We start from the raw sequence: 19,017 nt of genomic DNA on the forward strand, positions 1-19,017 counted from the left end.
GCAGCTCCAGGTGCAGAGCTGCCATGTCCAGAGCAGGAGAGCCAGGCAGGGACTCTGCTGCAGGGGAACCAGGCAGTGCTATGCACACATGCAGGAGTTTTTCCCCACGCTGCCCCATGAGGCAGGAACACATCCCAGGCCCTTCCCAGGAAAGGAGGAGGTCCCAGAGCTCAGCAGTGTGTCACTGTCACAGCACAAACAGGAGAGCTGGCCCTTTCTCACATGATTCACAACTCTGCCTACCCAGAGTGGGTTCTAGAGTGGCAGAGGTTGAAACCCCAGCACCAGCAGGGCAGAGCCACTCTTCAGACAGATCAGGAGGTACACCCAAGCACTTCTGCCCTCACCCTCCCATGGGGAAAGAGCAGCTTAAGGGAAAGGATCTGGAAGCAAAAATGTTTGTGACTGAACATTTGCATGGAGCTCTGACCATGAGATTTGGGTGAAGACTGCTGAAGGGAGAGCTGAGGTGTAGCTGCCATAGGTTCATAAAGTGGGTTGGAAGGGAACTCAAAGATCAGCTACTGCAAGCCCCAGCCATGGGCAGGGACCCCTCCCACCAGCACAGGCTGCTCAAGGCCTCATCCAGCCTGGCCTTCAACACCTCCAGGCAGGAGGCAGCCACAGCCTCCCTGGGCAGCCTGTGCCAGAGTCTCCCCAGCCTCACTCTCAACAATTTCTTCTTCATCTCCAGGCTCAATCTCTCCTCTCCCAGCTCAAAGCCGTTGTTCCTCAGCCTGGCACTCCCAGCCCTTGTCACAAGTCCCTCCCCAGCTCTCCTGGAGCCCTTCAGGTCCTGGCAGGCTGCTCTGAGGTCTCCCTGGAGCCTTCTCTTTTCCAGGCTGCACAGCCCCAACTCTCCCAGCCTGGCCCCACAGGGGAGGTTCTGCAGCCTCTGCTCATCTTGGTGGCCTCCTCTGGAGCCTCTCCAGCAGCTCCAGGTCCTTCTTGTGCTGGGGGCCCCAGAACTGGAGGCAGTGCTGCAGGTGGGCTCTGAGCAGAGCAGGGGGACAGAATCCCCTCCCTGTGCTGCTGCTCACACCTGTGACCATGCCTGTTTGTACCTTCACCTCACAGTGTTCTGACACCTGAACCACATTGCCACTGGCCATGTACACTGTCCAAGTGCACAATCACAGAATGTCAGGGCTGGGAAGGGACCTCCAGAGATCACCCAGTCCAATACTTCTGCCAGAGCAGGGTCACCCAGGAACACATCCAGGTGGCTTTGGAAAGGCTCCAGAGCAGGAGACTCCACAACCTCTCTGGGCAGCCTGCTCCAGGGCTCAGCACCCTCACAGGTCCTGAGGACTCCTCTACAGCATCAAACTGCCCCCTGGGGATGCTCCATCCATAGGGTGCTGTAGCAGCTGGTAGGTGCTCTCCAGGAAAGAACACCATGGGGAGGATCAGGGGGGATACCCAAACCTCTTCAGAGCAGCCAGGCATCTCTGAGCATGGCAGAGCTCTTCTTCCTTGTACTAAACATCAGCTTTGTAAGTGGCACCTTCACACCTCTGAGGCTCTGCTGCAATCCAGCGGGCAGCCCCCAGCTCCGGGCCTCTGCTGCAGCCCAGGGGGCAGCCCCCAGCTCCGAGGCTCTGCTGCAGCCCAGCGGGCAGCCACCAGCTCCGGGGCTCTGCTGCAGCCCCGCAGGCAGCTCCCAGCTCCGGGGCTCTGCTGCAGCCCAGCGGGCAGCCCCCAGCTCCGAGGCCCTGCTGCAGCCCAGCGGGCAGCCCCCAGCTCCGAGGCTCTGCTGCAGCCCCGCGGGCAGCTCCCAGCTCCCAGGCTCTGCTGCAGCCCAGCGGGCAGCCCCCAGCTCCGAGGCCCTGCTGCAGCCCAGGGGGCAGCCCCCAGCTCCGAGGCTCTGCTGCAGCCCAGCGGGCAGCCCCCAGCTCCGAGGCCCTGCTGCAGCCCAGCGGGCAGCCCCCAGCTCCGAGGCCCTGCTGCAGCCCAGGGGGCAGCCCCCAGCTCCGAGGCTCTGCTGCAGCCCAGCGGGCAGCCCCCAGCTCCGGGGCCCTGCTGCAGCCCCGCGGGCAGCTCCCAGCTCCGGGGCTCTGCTGCAGCCCCGCGGGCAGCTCCCAGCTCCGGGGCTCTGCTGCAGCCCAGCGGGCAGCCACCAGCTCCGGGGCTCTGCTGCAGCCCCGCAGGCAGCTCCCAGCTCCGGGGCTCTGCTGCAGCCCAGCGGGCAGCCCCCAGCTCCGAGGCCCTGCTGCAGCCCAGCGGGCAGCCCCCAGCTCCGAGGCTCTGCTGCAGCCCCGCGGGCAGCTCCCAGCTCCCAGGCTCTGCTGCAGCCCAGCGGGCAGCCCCCAGCTCCGAGGCCCTGCTGCAGCCCAGCGGGCAGCCCCCAGCTCCGAGGCCCTGCTGCAGCCCAGCGGGCAGCCCCCAGCTCCGAGGCTCTGCTGCAGCCCAGGGGGCAGCCCCCAGCTCCGAGGCTCTGCTGCAGCCCAGCGGGCAGCCCCCAGCTCCGGGGCCCTGCTGCAGCCCCGCGGGCAGCTCCCAGCTCCGGGGCTCTGCTGCAGCCCAGCGGGCAGCCCCCAGCTCCGAGGCTCTGCTGCAGCCCAGCGGGCAGCCCCCAGCTCTGGGGCTCTGCTGCAGCCCAGCGGGCAGCTCCCAGCTCCGGGGCTCTGCTGCAGCCCAGCGGGCAGCTGCCACCTCCCAGGCTCTGCTGCAGCCCAGCGGGCAGCTGCCACCTCCCAGGCTCTGCTGCAGCCCAGCGGGCAGCTCCCAGCTCCCAGGCTCTGCTGCAGCCCAGCGGGCAGCTGCCACCTCCCAGGCTCTGCTGCAGCCCAGCGGGCAGCTCCCAGCTCCGAGGCTCTGCTGCAGCCCAGCGGGCAGCCCCCAGCTCCGAGGCTCTGCTGCAGCCCAGCGGGCAGCTCCCAGCTCCGAGGCCCTGCTGCAGCCCAGGGGGCAGCCCCCAGCTCCGAGGCCCTGCTGCAGCCCAGCGGGCAGCCCCCAGCTCCGAGGCTCTGCTGCAGCCCAGGGGGCAGCCCCCAGCTCCGAGGCCCTGCTGCAGCCCAGCGGGCAGCCCCCAGCTCTGAGGCTCTGCTGCAGCCCAGCGGGCAGCCCCCAGCTCTGAGGCCCTGCTGCAGCCCAGCGGGCAGCCCCCAGCTCTGAGGCTCTGCTGCAGCCCAGCGGGCAGCTCCCAGCTCTGAGGCTCTGCTGCAGCCCAGCGGGCAGCTCCCAGCTCTGAGGCTCTGCTGCAGCCCAGCGGGCAGCCCCCAGCTCCGAGCTCTCTGCAGGCAGAAGCAATGCAGGACAGAACAAGCTGGTCAAAGTTTACAGAACTTAAATAGTTTATTCTTTTTAACCCATCTGAACCCTCCCCTCCCCTCCCCCAACACTGAAATAAGCTTCATCTATAAACAGATTTACAGACTAACAGCTACAGAAGCTAGAGAGAGCACTAGGGTTGGTTTCTGTGATGCAGGTCCCTGGGGAAGCTTCAGATCAACTATTTACAATTCTGCTGCTTTGACATTTATAAAAATATTTCTTTCAGCCATAACATTTTTTTGTTTCTTTGTTTTCAAAAACTATTTCCAGGCTTCTTTTTTCCTTTCCACCTCTGTCCTCAGCTGTGAATCCCAAAGGAGTCTCAGTCCTACAGCAGAGGAGGAGCAGCTCCAGACAGAAACCTTTGCTTTTCGTTTTAAATTAAAACAAGGAGTTAAAAGCAGTTTATTTATTGAATTCTTTTCTTTACAGTGTAGGCACCATTGAAAATAATTGTCCTTGGCATATCCAACCACCACCACCTCTCCCCAAGTGTCCTTTATCTGTGACCCCCCCCCAATGTAATGGCAACGTTTGACTCCCCCTGCAGCCTGCCTTCCACGCCCCTCCTGCTCCCTTATTTGGCAGAGAGATTTTGTCTGATCCTTTCAGATGGCTCTCTTTTGTTTGTGCAAACCCAACCCAACCCAACCCATGTGCAGGTTTGAACCACAAAATAAACACCCCCAGCCTTTATCAAAAATAAATTTACACCAACAGTTCCACAGCTAAGCAGTGAAAGACAAAGGAGGAAAAAACCAGCAACCAAACCAAAACCAAACCAGAGCAATCCCAGTTGAACAACTTCAGCATAATATACATACTGGGGGGGGGGGGAAGGGGGGGAGGAGGAATAGAACCCCAACAAAATAAACCAGAAATGAAGACATTACTCACCTAGCAGTACCATCAATACAGAACTGAAAGCTTTAACTATTTCTTTTAATGAATAAACCCAGCCCAAGCCCTCCCCTCCCCTCCCCCCAGAATAAATCACTGCATACTGCACAGCACTCCCTCAGGGTGAGGGAGTACCTGTCACCCAGTGGTTTGCATATTGAACTGGGACATACACATTGCAAATACACTCTCAGAGGACTATAAACAAAGGGTGGGTGATGTATGCTTAATGTCTTTCAAGAAGCAAAAGCCATCCAGAAGCCTCCCCCCAGCCCAAAGAGGATCACTTCTCTTACAGGACACACACAAGGGCTGCTGGTACTCTGACACCTGCTTGGGAGGTATCCTCTGGCTCCCTTCCACCCAGAGAGGGGAAAAGCAATCAAACCAACCCAACCACAACAATGAAAAACTGTTAACTGAAGTTGAAATTGGAGTTCAGGTTTTGTCCATTATTGCCAGAAGCCCACCCCCCCTCCCCCCCAGCTGTATTGCTCTAAGGTTATTGTTTCCCTGCCTACCCTGACGCCTAGGAGACTGAATCCCTACTTCCAAAGCTGCTTGCAGAAGGTAAGAGCTAGGGCTGTACATCAGGAGCTAACCTGTTGCTACATATCACCTGCAGACTAAGGACATATTGCTCTCAAATAGACTTCATCATAGAGCTGCCTAAAATACTGTACCACCGAGGCTCCCTCAGGAGCTGCTCTTTGCAGGTCTCTCTGGCAGGGCAGAGGGGAACCATGTGCTGGTTGAAGCAGGTGCTGCAGCAAGACCCTTGCTGCTAGGCTGCACGTCGTGAAGGAAGGAAACCAAAACACCCACACCAAACAAAACCCCCCAAAAAGCTGATTTTCTCTGAAGCTTTGTTAGTGATTTACAAAAGGTTTTTGGAACTCATTGATACAAAAGAGACCCTGCACAGCCCCCTGCACAGGAACAGAACAGCATCGAAACCCAGACTGCACTCGCACCGTCCTACAGGAACTAAAAGGTTGTGGTCCTATTCCTAAAAGCAAAACTGCACCTGGACATTTTCCTCAGCTTCCAAACAGGTGAAACTACAATATTAAAAGTTGTCCTTTACAAAATAATTTCCTGAAAATATATAAAACCATGTGCACTGCCACAAAATAGTTGAGAGTAGGCTCTTCCAAAGCCTCCAATCGCCCTCCGTAAATGTCGCAAAGATCCAAAAGGCACAAGGAGCTCATGAGCTAAGCACTGCCAAGCTTGAAGTAGTTTTGGTGGGTTTCACTGGGTCCATATGAAACAGCAGTCACTTAGGGGAAGGTTCTTAGGATGAGTCATTAACAGAAAACCTAGGAGAGAAAAACCACAAAGGTGCTGATCCCACTCTTGGAGCCCAGGGAGCAGCGCAGGGTTAGTAGTGCATCACCTCCAGGGACTGCAACTCAGCAGCTCACAGGGAAAGACCACCACAAGGGACACCGCCAAGAAACGGTCCCCAGAAGGGTAACTTAAGCATTCCCAGAATCACACAACATTGGGAGTTGGAAGGGATCCCCAGAGCTCACCCAGACCAAGCCCCTGCCAGAGCAGGGTCACCCAGGGCAGGGCACACAGAACACAGCCAGGGGGGATGGAAAGGCTCCAGAGCAGGAGACTCCACAACCTCTCTGGGCAGCCTGCTCCAGGGCTCAGCACCCTCACAGGGACAAAGGTTTCCCTCCTGTTGCCCTGGCACCTCCTCTGCTCCAGCTTGCCCCCAGTGCCCCTTGGGCTGTGCTTGGCCATCCCTGAGCAGAGCCTGGCTCCAGCCCTGCACATCTTTATCCCCAGCCATGAGGTCACCCTCAGGCTCCTCTGCTCCCAGCTGCAGGACCCCAGCTGCCTCAGCCTGGCCTCACAGGAGATGTTGCACTGCCTGCAGCAGCTCTGTGCCTCTGGGCTGGACTCTCTCAAGCAGTTCCCTGAGCTCCTTCTTGCACTGAGAGGCCCAGAGCTGGACACAGTATTCCAGCTGTGGCCTCAGCAGGGCAGAGCAGAGGGGAGGAGAGCATCTCTGACCTACTGACCACAGCCCTTCCGATGCACCCCAGGATGCCCTTGGCCTTCTTGGCCACCAGGGCACATTGCTGGCTCATGGTCATCTTCTGTCTACCAGGAGCCCCAGATCCCCTTCCCCTGTGCTGCTCCCTAATAGCTCAGCCCCCTCCTACACTGGTGGATTTCATTCCATTTCTCCCTGCCCAAATCTCAGCCTGTCCAGGTCTGGCTGCGTGGCAGCACAGCCTGAGGGCTGTCACCACTGCTGCCAGTTTGGTGTCATCAAACTGGCTGACAATGCCCTCTGTGCCCTCATTCAGGGGTTGATGAAGACACTGAACAGTCCTGATCCCAGTACTGACCTCTGAGGGACTCCACTAGATAGAAGCCTTCCACTAGACTGCCCCACTCTGCACTCTGAACTCCTTCCTTCAAATCCCCAGCATCCTGCTCCCTTACTGACTCTAAGCATGCTTAGACCACAGGTGCAGGCTCAAGGAAAGGAAGCAAGGTGTAACAACTGCAGCACCAAAGCAGCCCTGAAGACCAACCCCACTGTAACTGGTGCTGTGCTTCAGCCTCAAACAGCAGTGCTACACACAGCCGAGCTAAGTGTGAAGCACTGGACATGGCAGAGCTCCCACTTGGCACCAAGCTGCTCAAATTCACCCACCAGAGGAAGTTCAGTGTTGGCTAAGGGAGACTACCTTGCTCTCTACACCCCCCTGAAAGGAGGCTGGAGCCAGGTGAGGGCTTCTGTCCCTACTTCAGTGCAATTTGGGAAAACTGCTTGGTACATCACAGCCAGAGCAGTGAGAGCAGACCTGCAGGTGCCTGCATGATGTTTGGAAGGGCAGAGGCAGAGAACAGGCAAAACAGGGGCTGGTCAGTCTGGAGAAAAGGAAGGGAAGATGGCATGGCCCTCCAGCTCTCTGACAAGAGGCTGCAGTGAGGTGGGGTTGGTCTTCTCCCTGTTATCAGGTGACAGGAAGGGAGGAAATGGCCTGAAACTGTGCCAGGCTGGAGATTAGGAACAAGTTCTCTTTCCAGAAAGGGTTCTCAAAGCCTGGCACAGGCTGCCCAGCGAGGTGGTTGAACCCCACGGCTGGAGGTGTTTCAGAGAGGCAGAGCTGTGGTGCTGAGGGCCATGGTGTAGCACCAGCCTTGGCAGCATTAGGAAGGGTTGGCCTGGATAGTCTTTCCCTCTGTGGCTACCCCCAGCTGTCCATCAGTGCTTTCAAAGGTACACTATGTTTTAAGAAGGCCACACAACTTACTTCTGAAATTTCTCCATGAGTTTCTTCACCATCTTGTCTGTGATTCCTGGACATGTTGCTTCTGCCACATTGATGCTTTTCTCAAGGTCTTCAATTGCTTTCTTCCTGCTTGCATTGTTTGTGTCCTGCTGTTTGAGCTGTGGAGAAAACCCAAGCAAAGAAAACTCAGAAGTTATCAGACACTTGGCCAATGATTTGCAAAGAGGTTTCTTAAAGTCCAGACTCACCTCAGCAAACACAGGGGTGATTATCATGGTTAAGCAACTCAGGGTTTTAACAAGATCCTGATCCTAGAAGTTGGCAAAGAAGGATTCCATTAATTAGCTGATCCCTGCCCAGTGCCTGTGCTGCATTTAACACAAGGCACTTGGGAAGTTCACTGCACTCAGCAGGGTGCTTGAAATACAGCACAACACAAGGAAGGCACAGAACATCTACAGTCCTTATCTCACGTGGAGGCAGATGCCTGATGACACCTCTGAAACAGTATCACAGATCATCAGAAAGAGCTTGGCCTTTCCTCTCTAACATTGTACATGTCCTTAAGGTTCACATCTCCCTGGCCAGCTCTCCCAGCATGCAGTGTCTCCTGCGCTGGCAGCCGACACGGGCAGCAGAACAGCAGCACACACAGGACACTGAACTGGTGGAGTGGGGGAAGAGGCTGTTCTCAGATGGCTTTGGAAGGCTGTAGGGAAGAGTTGCCTTTGCTTGAGTTAGAGGAAGCTCTGTTTTGTCTTTGACTCTGAGGGGAATGTAAACACCTGGTGAGTGAAGGAGAGAAGCTGGGCAGAGCTTGGTTGGCTGTGTTAAAATACTGCTTGGTTATTTTGACCTGGTGCATGCCCTAACTACACACGTGCCACAGAGAATGACCAAGTGAGAGGTGACACCTGTGCCTCCTGATGGACTGGATAGCCTTGCCGTGTAAGGTAATGAAGGGCTCGGCCTGCTCACACCTTGTCCTGGAAGCACCGCTCGGGGTCAAGCTACCGTCTGTGTCCGATCTGTACTGTAACCAACGGCGCCCCCCGCCGTGCGCCGCGGCCGCCTGCTCCCTGCGGCTCCCGCCGGGGGAAACATCGCCTCTAGGGGCTGCTGGTGCTCCTCAGCCTCACCAAGGGAGGCCTTGAGCTCACTCTCGGTGCGACTGACCATTGGCTTTCACGCCGGCCAGGTGACCACATCGGCAGAGAGAAAAGAGGAGAAGAGGGCAGAAAAGACAACCAAAAAAGGTATCTGGTAGTGGTGCAAGATGCTCAGAGGGCTGGAGAACCTCCCCTGGGGGGCCAGGCTGAGAGAGCTGGGGCTGTTCAGCCTGGAGAAGAGAAGGCTTCAGGGAGAGCTCAGAGCAGCCTTCCAGAAGGGGCAGTGGCTTTGAGCTGGGAGAGGGGAGACAGAGTGGAGATGAGGAAGAAATTGTTGAGAGTGAGGCTGGGGAGACTCTGGCACAGGCTGCCCAGGGAGGCTGTGGCTGCCTCCTGCCTGGAGGTGTTGAAGGCCAGGCTGGATGAGGCCTTGAGCAGCCTGTGCTGGTGGGAGGGGTCGCTGCCCATGGCAGGGGCCTAGGACTGGATGGTCTTTAAGGTCCCTTCCAACCCAAGCCATTCAGTGATTCTGATGACCACTAAGCAGCAGCAGCTCCTGACCTCCACGCAGCTGCTCAAGGGCCAAGCTGCAGCCCTGGCCCTGCCCTGAGCCCCAGGCTGTACCTACCGTCCCGTTCTGCAGCTTCTTCGCATCTGGCTTCTTTCGCACCGTGGTGAAGCTCCACTCGGGGTGAGAGTTGTTCTCCTTGTTACTGGACTCCCTGAGGGAAGGAGGACACCAGGTACATAATCCCAGCCAGCACACACCCCTGCACACCATGGCTAACCCAACATCATCATACATCTAGCATGGGTTAGTTTTGGATTCCTTAAAATAAGAGAGCCTGCATCAAAAGATTGCCTGAAGTTCCCACCCAACAGCTTCAGAGGCTGGGTAACCTGAAACATGATCAAAGAGAAGATCTTATCTCCCCATAAAGCCTCCCTTCTCCTTTGGCATCCCATTTAAATCAGTTATCTGATAGCCAGAAATGCAAGAGACTGACAGCACCACTGCTGTTCCCCAGGCATTGTGCAAGCTTCCTCACACCCCTCAGCCTCGCTCTGCAGCCTCCCTAATCGTGACTCAGGGCTTTAGCTACAAGCACCAGCCTCAGACTGGGGAATACTCAGCACTTCAACACAGCTGAAGCTGAGCTCAGAGTGAACCTTCAAAGAGGCAATGAGCTTGACTTAAGCACTGCTCCTCAGTGTCCTATAAGAGGATTTCTTGAAAGAAACCAAGGCCCCAATGTGGGGGTGTCAGGTGGTGACAGAGTCCCCAGGAGCCAGCACTGGGCCCTGGCAGCCCAGAGCCAGCTGAGTGCTGAGCTGCAGCCAGAGCAGGGAGAGCAGCAGCACAGGGAGGGGATTCTGCCCCTCTGCTCTGCTCAGAGCCCACCTGCAGCACTGCCTCCAGCTCTGGGCCCCCAGCACAAGAAGGATCTGGAGCTGCTGGAGAGGCTCCAGAGGAGGCCACCAAGATGAGCAGAGGCTGCAGAACCTCCCCTGTGGGGCCAGGCTGGGAGAGTTGGGGCTGTGCAGCCTGGAGAAGAGAAGGCTCCAGGGAGACCTCAGAGCAGCCTGCCAGGACCTGAAGGGCTCCAGGAGAGCTGGGGAGGGACTTGTGACAAGGGCTGGGAGTGCCAGGATGAGGAACAATGGCTTTGAGCTGGGAGAGGAGAGATTGAGCCTGGAGATGAAGAAGAAATAGTTGAGAGTGAGGCTGGGGAGACTCTGGCACAGGCTTCCCAGGGAGGCTGTGGCTGCCTCCTGCCTGGAGGTGTTGAAGGCCAGGCTGGATGAGGCCCTGAGCAGCCTGTGCTGGTGGGAGGGGTCCCTGCCCATGGCAGGGGGCTGGAGCTGGATGAGCTCTGAGTTCCCTTCCAGTCTAAACCATTCTGTGACAGCCACATGGCCCAATGACAGAGGCAGAGGAGTGAAGCACAGAGGGGAGCTGCCACAATGCTGCTTTAGGAAGCATTATTGAAAACTAAAATAATTAGAGAAGCAGCCCCAGAGAGAGTGCCCTGAGCATCCACTCACGAGTCAGAGCCATCAGAGTCGCTCTCATCACTGCTGTGCCCCTCAGCTTTCCACCTCTTGAACCTGTCGATCAGCTCCGTCAGGTAGGAGGTCTTCTTGGCGTTCTTCAGGATGAACTTGTGCTTCAGCAGCTCCTTCGCCGTGGGGCGCTGCAAGAGACACTTCAGACAGTTAATGCCCTGCTGTCCTGTCCCTACTGCGAGGTCAACAGGGAGATTCTCAGCCAGAGGAGTGGCTCCTGCAGCAGCCACCCAGCAGCAGGAAATGAGCGAGAGAGGAAGCCGGGGAGGCAGCGATGCACAGTTACCAGCACTCTAAAAATACGCTGGTGTGTCACAGCCCCTGAGCTTGTGCCTGCTGGGCTGCAAGGTACACACCCAGGAAAATGACTAAGCAGAATTCTCCAGTGCAACATTTCCTTGTAAGCAGAATTCAGACACAGAGCAAAAGTTCTGCTGGAGGCAAAAAACCCAACATGTAAGACCCTCTCCTCCACTGAAGCTTCTCTTCTGACACCACCCCAAAGCTTGAGTGCTCTTCAGGAAGCTGATGCTGCTGGCTCCCTCCTCCTTGCAGAGTGTTTCAGACAAGCAGGATGGAGCCCCAGCTCTTACAGAGCACCATGGCCATGTGCAGTGCAAAGAACAGTGGCTAAAATTATTTCAGTCAAGTGTGATGCTAAAATTATTTCAGCCACAATGCACTTCCCAAGCATGAGAAAGCAGAAAGCCACCCCCAAAGACCCAGAGACACAGGCCTGTACTCACAAATGTGGGGTCCTTATTCAGACATGCATCAATGAACTCCTTGAAAGGTTTGCTGAACTCTCCCAGCAGGGTTGGAGGATTGTTTTTTGGAATGAGGAAGAGGACTCTCATGGGGTGCATGTCAGAGTTGGGAGGCTCCCCTTTGGCCAGCTCAATTGCAGTGATTCCCAGAGACCAGATGTCAGCCTGAGAAAGGCAAAAGTCACTGTTAGCACAAAATCAGGGGCTCCTGTGACCAAGTGTTCCTCCAGAACTGAAGCCTTCACATCTATGGAAGGAAATTCATTCTGGTCAACAAAGAATGCACAAAGACTCCTCTCTGACAACTGAAGGCAGTAATTCTGAGCCCCTCAGTCCAAAAGGGGCCACAGGGAAAGACCTCTGTGCTTGAAAGAGTACACAGAAGAGTCCTGAGTCTGGGTATGAACACCACCATGGATCAGTGTAGGTGGGGAGCTGAGCTGGTAGAGAGCAGCACAGGGGAAGGGGACCTGGGGACAGAAGGATGACTCCTGTCTGCCGGTACACAGAAGGATGCTCATGAGCCAGCAATGTGCTCTTGTGGCCATGAAGGCCAAGGGCTTCCTGGGGGGGATTGGAAGGGCTGTGGTCAGTAGGTCAGAGAGGTTCTCCTCCCCCTCTACTCTGCCCTGCTGAGGCCACAGCTGGAATACTGTGTCCAGTTCTGGGCCCCTCAGGTCAGGAAGGAGCTCAGGGAACTGCTTGAGAGAGTCCAGCCCAGAGGCACAGAGCTGCTGCAGGCAGTGCAACATCTCCTGTGAGGCCAGGCTGAGGGAGCTGGGGCTGGGAGCAGAGAAGCCTGAGGGCTGCCCTCATGGCTAGGGATAAAGATGTGCAGGGCTGGAGCCAGGCTCTGCTCAGGGATGGCCAAGCACAGCACAAGGGGCACTGGGGGCAAGCTGGAGCAGAGGAGGTGCCAGGGCAACAGGAGGGAAACCTTTGTCCCTGTGAGGGTGCTGAGCCCTGGAGCAGGCTGCCCAGAGAGGTTGTGGAGTCTCCTGCTCTGGAGCCTTTCCATCCCCCCTGGTTGTGTTCTGTGTGCCCTGCCCTGGGTGACCCTGCTCTGGCAGGGGCTTGGACTGGGTGAGCTCTGGAGATCCCTTCCAACCCCTAACCTTCCATATAGATGCAGCCTTCAGTCACAGCATCAGAGTGCAGAAAGCCCAGAGCCAGCATCAAAGGACACTGGCAGTTCACCACCCAGTGCTCTAGGTCATCTTGCAGGTATACACATGAGAGAAGATGGAACAGGCTCACAGGATGCTAGGGCTTGGAAAGGACCTCTGGAGATCTTCCAGGCCAACCCCCTGCCAGAGCAGGAGCAGAGAATCCAGCACAGGTCACACAGAACACATCCAGACAGGGCTGCAAAGGCTCCAGAGCAGGAGACTCCACAACCTCTCTGGGCAGCCTGCTCCAGGCCTCTGGGAGCCTCACAGTGCAGAAGTTCCTCCTCCTGTTGAGGTGGAACCTCCTGTGCTGCAGTTTCCATCCATTGCCCCTTGTCCTGTAACAGGGCACAAGTGAGCACAGCCTGTCCCTGTCCCCTCCTTCCTGACCCCCAGCCCTCATCTGTTCCCTCCTTATCATCAGCAGGAGTTACCAATCCTCAGAGAGCCAGGAAGGAGATTTGAGTTTCTGCTATCATCAGTTCAACATCAGGAACCTCTCCCTGGCACTCAGTCATCCATCAACAGCTCTCATAGCAGAGCACGGTGCCATGATGCTACCACAGCTCCCATCCTGCAGCTGAAGTTCCTTTTTAACTTCTCAGGATCAGTTTCTTGTGCTGAAACTTTCAGCAGCACACAGCAAACCCTCTAGTAATTAAAATCAATCAATCAATCAGAGCTCCTCATAAACACCAGAGACTAAAGCTTCAGCTACAGCTTGGCTTTCCAGAAGAGTGCAGGGTCTGGGGGCATTCTCCATTAGGAGACCTTTGTCGCTGCTTTAATGGATGCAAGAAGGTTGAATTGAAGTTAGAACCAGGTCAGCAAAGCTGAAAGCACTGAGGGAGCTTCCCTGAATGAATCTTAACATGAAAGCATTAAGCTGCTTGGTGAGCTTGCAGGGCTCTGGCATGTGAGCACAGGGATGTGGAACTGCTCCATGAAAGCAATTTCACCTTACTTCCCATTTGTTATTTGAACCCCTGGAAATGCAAGTCTTGGCTTTTCCCCTCCATGCTGCCAGGACTAAAGCCACAAACCCCAACTGATTCCTGCTGGAGCTGCAGACACAAACAGAAGCTCTCATACTCACTTTGGAATCATAGGCTGACTGCTGAATAACTTCAGGGGCCATCCAGAAAGGAGTTCCAACAAAGGTATTCCTCTTAATTTGTGTGTCTGTCAGCTGCCCAGCAACTCCAAAATCAGCAAGCTTAACATCTCCTTGCTCTGATAGCAAGACGTTGGCAGCTGCCAAGGGGAAACAACAGCACACCAGCATCACAATGCTGCTCTTAGGATGTGTAAAGGCTTTTCCAAAGTGCCACTTAAACCATGACAAACCTTTTATATCCCTGTGAATTTTCTTCTCTGAGTGTAGGTAGTCAAGGCCTTTCAAGATCTCCTTGAGCATGGTAGCAATCTGGAACTCATCAAAGGGGCCGGCACGCAGCTGCAGAGAGCAGACATGGAAAGCATCTTAGACTTGGAGCAACTCTGTACCTTGCTACTGATTTAATTCCAGCTGCAAAGGTGAAAGATTGTCTGAAAGGAAAGAACTGTAAGAATTCATGACAGCTTCAATGATGTGTGTCAGCCACCTACCAGAAACAGGAGCCACTGGAATGAGCACCTTCCCAGAGTCACAGCATGCCAGGGGCTGGCAGGGACCTCCAGAGATCACCCAGCCCAAGCCCCTGCCAGGGCAGGGTCACCCAGGGCAGCTCACACAGAACACAGCCAGGTGGGCTTGGAAGATCTCCACAGAAGGAGGCTCCACAGCCCCCCTGGGCAGCCTGCTCCAGGGCTCTGGCACCCTCACAGAGACAAAATGTTTCCTCCTGTGTCCATGGCACTTCCTCTGCCTCAGCTTCCACCACTGCCCCTTGTGCTGGCATTGGGCAGCACCCAGCAGAGCCTGGCTCCAGCCTCTGGGCACTCCCCTTGCACAGCTTTAGCAACAGCAAGGAGCTCACCTCTCAGGCTCCTCCTCTCCAAGCTCCAGAGCCCTCAGCTCCCTCAGGCTCTCCTCCTGAGGAAGATGTTGCACTGCCTTCAGCATCTTTGTGGCTCTGTGCTGGACTCTCTCAAGCAGTTCCCTGAGCTCCTTCCTGACCTGAGGGGCCCAGAACTGGACACAAGATTCCAGCTGTGGCCTCAGCAGGGCAGGGCAGAGGGGGAGGAGAATAGATTGGGTTGGAAGGGACCTTAAACCAGTCTAAACCCTCTGCCATGGGCAGGGGCACCTCCTACCAGCCCAAGTTGCTCAAGGCCTCATCCAGCCTGGCCTTCAGGGAGGGCACATCCACAACCTCCTTGGGAGACCTGTTCCAGGGTCTCACCACCCTCACTGTCAAGAATTTCTTCCTCCTCTCCAGCCTAAATCTGCCCTCCTCATCCTTCTTACCTCCTGCTGTCATACCCTGCTGCTCTTTCTCTACCACATGCAGCATGCAAAGCACAGGAGAAGCCAGAACTGACTCTCCACACAGCTCCAGTTCCCCCCAGACAGACTGCATTTTGCATTTCACATTGGGTGACTTCAGCTCAACTTTGTTTCAAAGTACATCAGTCTGGTGGCTGTGGGGCTTCCATTTACTGATGCTTCTTTTCCTCTGGTGCCAGTATTTCTGATTCCATGGCTGCTTTTGCACCCACCACACTACTCTAAAGCTGCTAGTGTGGAAGGAGGGTAAGCTTTGCCCATCAGGAAACCCAAAACAATTCATGTTGGTGCTTCTGCTACACAATAGAATAACCATGAGTGGAGCTGTGAAGCAGAGACCACCATGAGATCAGAGAGTGGCAAATGAGGCAAAACTGGGAGGTTGATTCACCTCCAGGTTCAGCTGTCACTGGTCACAGCTGCTTCAGCACTTCTGACACTCCACAGAGCAGGAATCACCCAAGACCCCTAAAGCATAAATACCTCACAGCACCTTTCTCAGAAAGCTCCTGAGCTACAACTCCTATGTGCTGCTCATCCCTGCTGTGCCCTTGCCTGCCTACAGCCTGCTTGTAGAGTTTAGAGAGTCACAGAATGCCTCAGGTTGGAAGGACCTCAGGGAGCCTCTACTCCAAGCCCCTGCCATGGGCAGGACACCTCTCAACTAAACTTGGTTGCCCAAGGCCTCATCCAGTCTGGCCTTCAACACCTCCAGGCAGGAGGCAGCCACAGCCTCCCTGGGCAGCCTGTGCCAGAGTCTCCCCAGCCTCACACTGAAGAACTTCCTCAGCTCCACTCTAACCCTGCTCTGCCTCAGCTCCAAACCCTTCCCCCTTGGCCTGGCTCCAGACCCCCTCAGCAAAAGTCTCTCTGCAGCTTCCTGCAGGATCCCTTCAGGTGCTGGCAGCAGCTCTGAGGTCCCCCTGGAGCCTTCTCCTCTCCAGGCTGCACACCCCCAGCTCCCTCAGCCTGGCCTCATTCAGGGCTTGTGAAGCTCAGCACATAGTTCAGCTCCTGCAGACAGGTGCAGTGTTAGCACACCTGGAACCAGCACTGCAGACAGGCCATCTGCCCCTCAGAAGCACACAGAGATGGAGTTCTAGCAGCTTACAGGATAGGGTGGACCTCAGAGCCTTACAGCTGAGGCAGAGCTGTACTGAAAGTAGAGGCAAACCACATCCACGGGAGTGTGCTCTGGTACTCTGAGCTACAGCCTTCATCAATGCTGCACTAGCTCAAGTCAAGAGCACTTTCACCCTCAGCTGGAAATACAAAGCCCAATGGCTTTTAAGCAGTGATTTTACCCAGGGCTCTGTGAGCAAACTCCAGTCATTCTTCAGCCCCAGCCCCACAGCAACATTATTGATTTATTTTAACTCAAGTGCAGTGAAGTCTCCTGGGAGGAGGGGGCAGGGAATGGACAGAGAACCCCAACCCCCCCATGTATGCCAAGAGGCTGGGGAAATACTGCAACAGGTTGCTCAGAGGTGTAGTTGAGACCCCCATCCCTTCAAGGGCAAACTTGCTGGAGCTTGGAGCAACCTGATCCAGTTACAGATGGCCCTGCTGACTGCAGGGGGGGTGGACAAGAGGAGCTTTAGAGGTCCCTTCCAAGCCAAACCATTCTACCACTCCATGAACAACACTTTGCCTACCACCACAGACACTTGCCTGAGAACAAAGGGATGTCTCCTGATGCTTGGAGACACAGGGAAAGCAATAAAGCAGCAATCAAACCAAAATAACCAACCTTGCTGCTTACCAGGCCTACCAAACTCACACCTGTTGGAGCATTACAGTGGAGCACCGATGGCAGATCAGCTGCCTCCAGGGACTAGATTCTAGGAAGCAACAGGGAAGCACAATAGAATCAGCTTCACTGCCACTGGGAAAGGAAAAACCCCAACACATACTTACAAGATCCAAAGCTGAGCCTCCACCCAGGTATTCCATTATTATCCATAGTTTTGTGCCCTGCAAAGGCAAAAGGCAGCTGTTAGATGGCAAACACTCACTCCATTTCGCTCCAGGAGCAGCACAGGCAGAGGAGTGCAAGGGCAGAACCCCAGGAGTCACCCAATCACAAGGGACCTCCTGTGCAAGAGATCTGACTAGCAGGGGAAACTTTGACTGCTCTAGTCCAAAAAGCAACCAAGAAAACCACACCCTGCCTCCCCCACCACCCCCCCGGCCCTGCCGCCCCCAAGCTGCTGTTAGCTGCTGTCTGAAATGATTCCACCTGAAGCAATGGAACTTGGAGCAAAAGAGGAAGTGCTGTGGGGGTGGCTGCAGCTCAAGCTGAGTGCTTTAGTTCTTAGGAGAAGCTCTCTCTGCACTGCCATATTAATTCTCTGATAAAGCAGCATTCCAGCTTTAACAGCAACCCTCCCTTGTCACATCACCACACCTCTCATCTGAGGAAAACACAGCTCAGAGTTACTGCTGAGTCAGAGAGCCAGCAGCCAGGGGAAACTGCACCTGGAACCCTCCCAAGCTCTCCAGGTGTGCAAAGCTTTCAGAGCAGAGGTTTCAAATCAGCCATAGAAAGGTCAAAGATAAGAGCAACCCAGTTCAGTAAGATCCAGGGCTCAAGGTACCTCCCAAAGCAATAGTTATTGTTATTGTTCCCAGGGATATTGCAAGGCTCATGCACCCCTCCACAATGGGACTGCAACAACAAATATGCTGCTGCCCCCAGCATGAGGGAGATGGAGCTGCTGGAGAGGCTCCAGAGGCTGCAGAACCTCCCCTGTGGGGCCAGGCTGGGAGAGTTGGGGCTGTGCAGCCTGGAGAAGAGAAGGCTCCAGGCAGACCTCAGAGCAGCCTGCCAGGACCTGAAGGGCTCCAGGAGAGCTGGGGAGGGACTTGTGACAAGGGCTGAGAGTGCCAGGATGAGGAACAATGGCTTTGAGCTGGGAGAGGAGAGATTGAGCCTGGAGATGAAGAAGAAATTGTTGAGAGTGAGGCTGGGGAGACTCTGGCACAGGCTGCCCAGGGAGGCTGTGGCTGCCTCCTGCCTGGAGGTGTTGAAGGCCAGGCTGGATGAGGCCTTGAGCAGCCTGTGCTGGTGGGAGGGGTCCCTGCCCATGGCTGGGGGCTGGAGCTGGATGGTCTTGAAGGTCCCTTGCAGCCCAAACCATTCTAGGAAGCAGACCTGCTGAAGCCCCACTCAGGGGCTGGAGCTAGTTCCTGGTATCAGCACCAGCAGAAGCACTCCTTCAGGCCTCTTGATTTCTCCATTCTATGCTTTCCCTGCTGCTGCCTGACCAGGGAGAGAAGCCAGAAGAACACTCCCCAGGCAAACAAAGGTGCAGCTTCTGAAAGCCCCACATCCAGTGCCCCTCACAAAGGGTGCTCTATTCCCTTCCCTCTGAACTGCAGCCTCTCACCATGCAGCAGAGGCTGTTCCAACACCATGAGCTCAGCAGGGAAGGGCTGCCTCCTTTTAGCAGATTTCATAAAGCCTGACTTTGTCAGCAGAGGAGACCTGCAAGGAGCTCCAGCTGAAGGCAAACATTGTGGTTAGCAGACATGCCTGGAGCATTTGAGCAGGACTTGCAAACAGTCTAAGGTACCAGTGAGTAAGTGTTGGTGAAAGAAGCTGCTGCTGCCCACTGGAGCTGGGGGTGGACACCTCCCAGGCAGGCAGGGACAACCTTGTCCCTAACTCTGTTAGCCCAATCAAGTATAAATAGCCAATGGAGAACAAGCAGTACCCTCCAGATGGGCCCCAAGCTCTGCTGCACACTAAGTGCTGGCTCATGCTGATGGATCTCTCTGGATGCTACCAGAGGACTTCTCCAGAGGCAAACCTGAACAGCTGAGGAGAGCCCCAGGCTGGTTTTAGTTGCAGAAGAGCAAGCCCAGGGGGCTCCAGGAGGGCAGGACAGATGCTGAAACCCCCAGGCAAGGGACATGACGTTGCAGGCACCAGGAGCAGCTCTGCCTCTCAGATGGGAGCCACAGCTCAAGAATCTTATCAACCTTCAAGCATTTGTGTGGCCAAAACCTTCC

General features: G+C 55.6%; 1 protein-coding gene across 1 annotated transcript in view; it reads right to left on the minus strand.

Annotated features, from left to right (window-relative positions):
* Window positions 1-4,100: 4,100 nt before the first annotated feature.
* Window positions 4,101-19,017, minus strand: part of LOC137457369 (serine/threonine-protein kinase 26) — a 41,582-nt gene continuing 26,665 nt past the window's right edge. Inside the window, exons 4-12 of the mRNA XM_068169270.1 lie at window positions 16,921-16,977; window positions 13,902-14,010; window positions 13,651-13,808; window positions 11,365-11,550; window positions 10,598-10,746; window positions 9,180-9,273; window positions 7,691-7,753; window positions 7,464-7,600; window positions 4,101-5,498 (exon numbers count right to left, since the gene is read on the minus strand). Coding sequence (XP_068025371.1) covers window positions 5,474-5,498; window positions 7,464-7,600; window positions 7,691-7,753; window positions 9,180-9,273; window positions 10,598-10,746; window positions 11,365-11,550; window positions 13,651-13,808; window positions 13,902-14,010; window positions 16,921-16,977 — 978 coding nt within the window. The 3' untranslated portion in view covers window positions 4,101-5,473. The remainder of the gene's footprint in view (window positions 5,499-7,463; window positions 7,601-7,690; window positions 7,754-9,179; window positions 9,274-10,597; window positions 10,747-11,364; window positions 11,551-13,650; window positions 13,809-13,901; window positions 14,011-16,920; window positions 16,978-19,017) is intronic.

The sequence above is a fragment of the Melanerpes formicivorus genome, unplaced genomic scaffold, assembly GCF_026170545.1.
Source record: "Melanerpes formicivorus ecotype bairdi unplaced genomic scaffold, bMelFor1.0.p_v2 SCAF_174, whole genome shotgun sequence".
Lineage (NCBI taxonomy): Eukaryota > Metazoa > Chordata > Aves > Piciformes > Picidae > Melanerpes > Melanerpes formicivorus.